General features: G+C 43.7%; 1 protein-coding gene across 1 annotated transcript in view; it reads left to right on the top strand.

Annotated features, from left to right (window-relative positions):
- LOC118328146 (protein shisa-4-like) overlaps positions 1–2115 on the top strand; it is a 15034-nt gene extending 12919 nt beyond the window's left edge. Inside the window, exon 8 of the mRNA XM_035661749.1 lies at positions 1560–2115. Coding sequence (XP_035517642.1) covers positions 1560–1744 — 185 coding nt within the window. The 3' untranslated portion in view covers positions 1745–2115. The remainder of the gene's footprint in view (positions 1–1559) is intronic.
- The last annotated feature ends 166 nt before the right edge of the window (positions 2116–2281 follow it).

The following is a 2281-nucleotide window of genomic DNA, read 5'->3' on the forward strand; positions in this document are numbered from 1 at the left end:
ACTCGGCGTCAACATTAAACCCGCCTTCAACTTTTGCTTAAAAAAATACTGTCTCTTGATGCTTTTTTACATAAGGGTATAGGGTCTGCTGACATTTTGGTGGGTCAAAGTGTAGTTCGTGAGATTTAATCATCTAAAATTGCGTGCCCATACCTTGTATTTGGCGTTACCACACTCGCAACGCGGGTGCCGTTAATTCAAAGTTGAACAGTGGCGTGGGAGCGATTGCGACGGAAAGGTCAATACACAATCTCTTTTGGTTTTCAGAGACGCGTTGAGTTGCTAAATATGAGTCTTGCCACCATGAAGGGATAAAAATTGTCTCTTCCCAAAAAACCTTGTTGCATTCCTTGCAGAAGATCTAAATTCATCACAGAATCAATCAGTCTATACTTTAGGGTAATATGCCTTGATTCAAAACATAACTGCACGAGTTCATTGGTGTAGAGTTGAGTACAGTAAAGGTGGGTGGACAGAACACACCCCTGAGGTGACCCCTGGCTGGGACACATGAGAGGCCTTAGGATAAAGGTGTATTTACCTGGGCGTTCTCTGTGACCCTTCATAGTTAGGGAAATCAAACCAGCCAGCAGTGATGGTACCAAAGTCAATATCAGAGAATTCGCCAATAGTCTGGTGAGGCAAGGATAGCGGGCCTGCATTACAGTTGAGATGCGTTGATGAGGAAATCAAGTCAAAACACAGCGTGCATGGCTGTCTTCTTTGCCCCTCTAAGCATGGTCCACTAACAAAAGTCCAGCAAGTGCTTGCTGCTGGCATCCTCACTTCCCTTACTTTGTAGGATGTTTCAAATTGGAGTGGATTCAATCAATGCCCTGAGTCATGAACATATAAACTCCTCTTTACAATACGCCCTCAAAACCTTTTCATGCACCCAGAGACGTTCGCAGAGGGCCTTGCGGGCTCTTCCCTTGATTTGGCTCGTCTGCCTCAAGGGTTTCTTCCCAGACGTCAGTCTCATCATCAGAATCTGAACTTTCCCTCAGACTTCAATTCTAAATTCAGCCAGACATCATTTAAAATCATGCGGCATCTAATCTGTAAATAACAAACTGATTCAAGTCCTCCACCAGAGACAAAAGAGTCAGGTTTGTCAGATGTAACCACCCCTTTTTTCTTATCACTCATTCCCACCATAGCCAATGGCGTCTTCTGTCATCATTGCTGTTACTTACATGAAATCCAGTTTGCTGTCTACCGCCTGCCCACATCCATGTGCCTGCAGCGTAACATTATCATTATATGATGAATGATGATTACATTGTGGGTTTTCTTTAGAAACACCCAGTAGGCTATAGAAAAGAACCCTTTAACATGAGGTAATGAGACATAACAGTGTAGCTTTAAAACGTACAGAAAAGCTGCAGTAGGAAGTGGGGGTGGAAAAACCACTGCCGGTATAAAGTTGGGTCATGTCTGGATTGTGTAAAATAGGAAATAAACCTTTTATGGCTACTTCGACAGAACTGAAGTTGTGGTTACTGTCAAAGCATTTTCCTTCCATTCACCCTCTTTCCATGTTTTCTATTTGTGTCCAGCGGGTCCTTGCTACCCTCCCAACCCGATGCCTTACAGCCAGGCTGCGTACAGCCCCGGCCAGCCAGCGTACCCTCTGCAGCCGCCTGTCCAGCCGCAGCCAGGCGTTCCACCCGCACGCCCAGACTACCTTGCCCAGCCAGCATACAACCCGGATTTTGTTGCACCACCACCCAAAACTGGATAATAGACCACAGTACCACACGCTCAGCCACTTAATATGTGCTGCAACATTTTCAAACTTGGCAGAACTGGAAATGTGTTATCTGAATCAAGATGTTGATTGTTTCTGAGCGTCTTGATTTGTGTATTTTGGTGGTTAAAATTTGGAAAAATCATGACACATTTGTAGTTGTTACAATACATCTGTACTGTTGAAGAGATGCCAAGTAAAAATACCTCTTGGCTCGTATTGCATGGACTTACAATGTACAAGTGTTGAGATTGTCTTTTTTTTTTTTTTTAATATATTTCTTAGTGACTCCATCTTAGTCATCTTGGTAAATTACACACAAAACTACTCAGTCTTTGACATGTTTCCAGCCTTCTGAACCCTGCCTCAAAACCTCTCTCCTAGTCCCTGGCTGTACTGCGCACCGACTGAACCTTTGGTGGCCTCTTAAGTCACCATATGGTGGTTGTAGTCACACTCTTTGGATGAGTTTTAGTGGTCATAATTGCTTTCAGACCAATTAGGTGCTTTAACCCTTTTTTTTATGTACTT

Source organism: Morone saxatilis, unplaced genomic scaffold, assembly GCF_004916995.1.
Source record: "Morone saxatilis isolate NCDOM2014 unplaced genomic scaffold, NCSU_SB_2.0 Contig18, whole genome shotgun sequence".
NCBI classification, from domain to species: Eukaryota; Metazoa; Chordata; class Actinopteri; family Moronidae; genus Morone; species Morone saxatilis.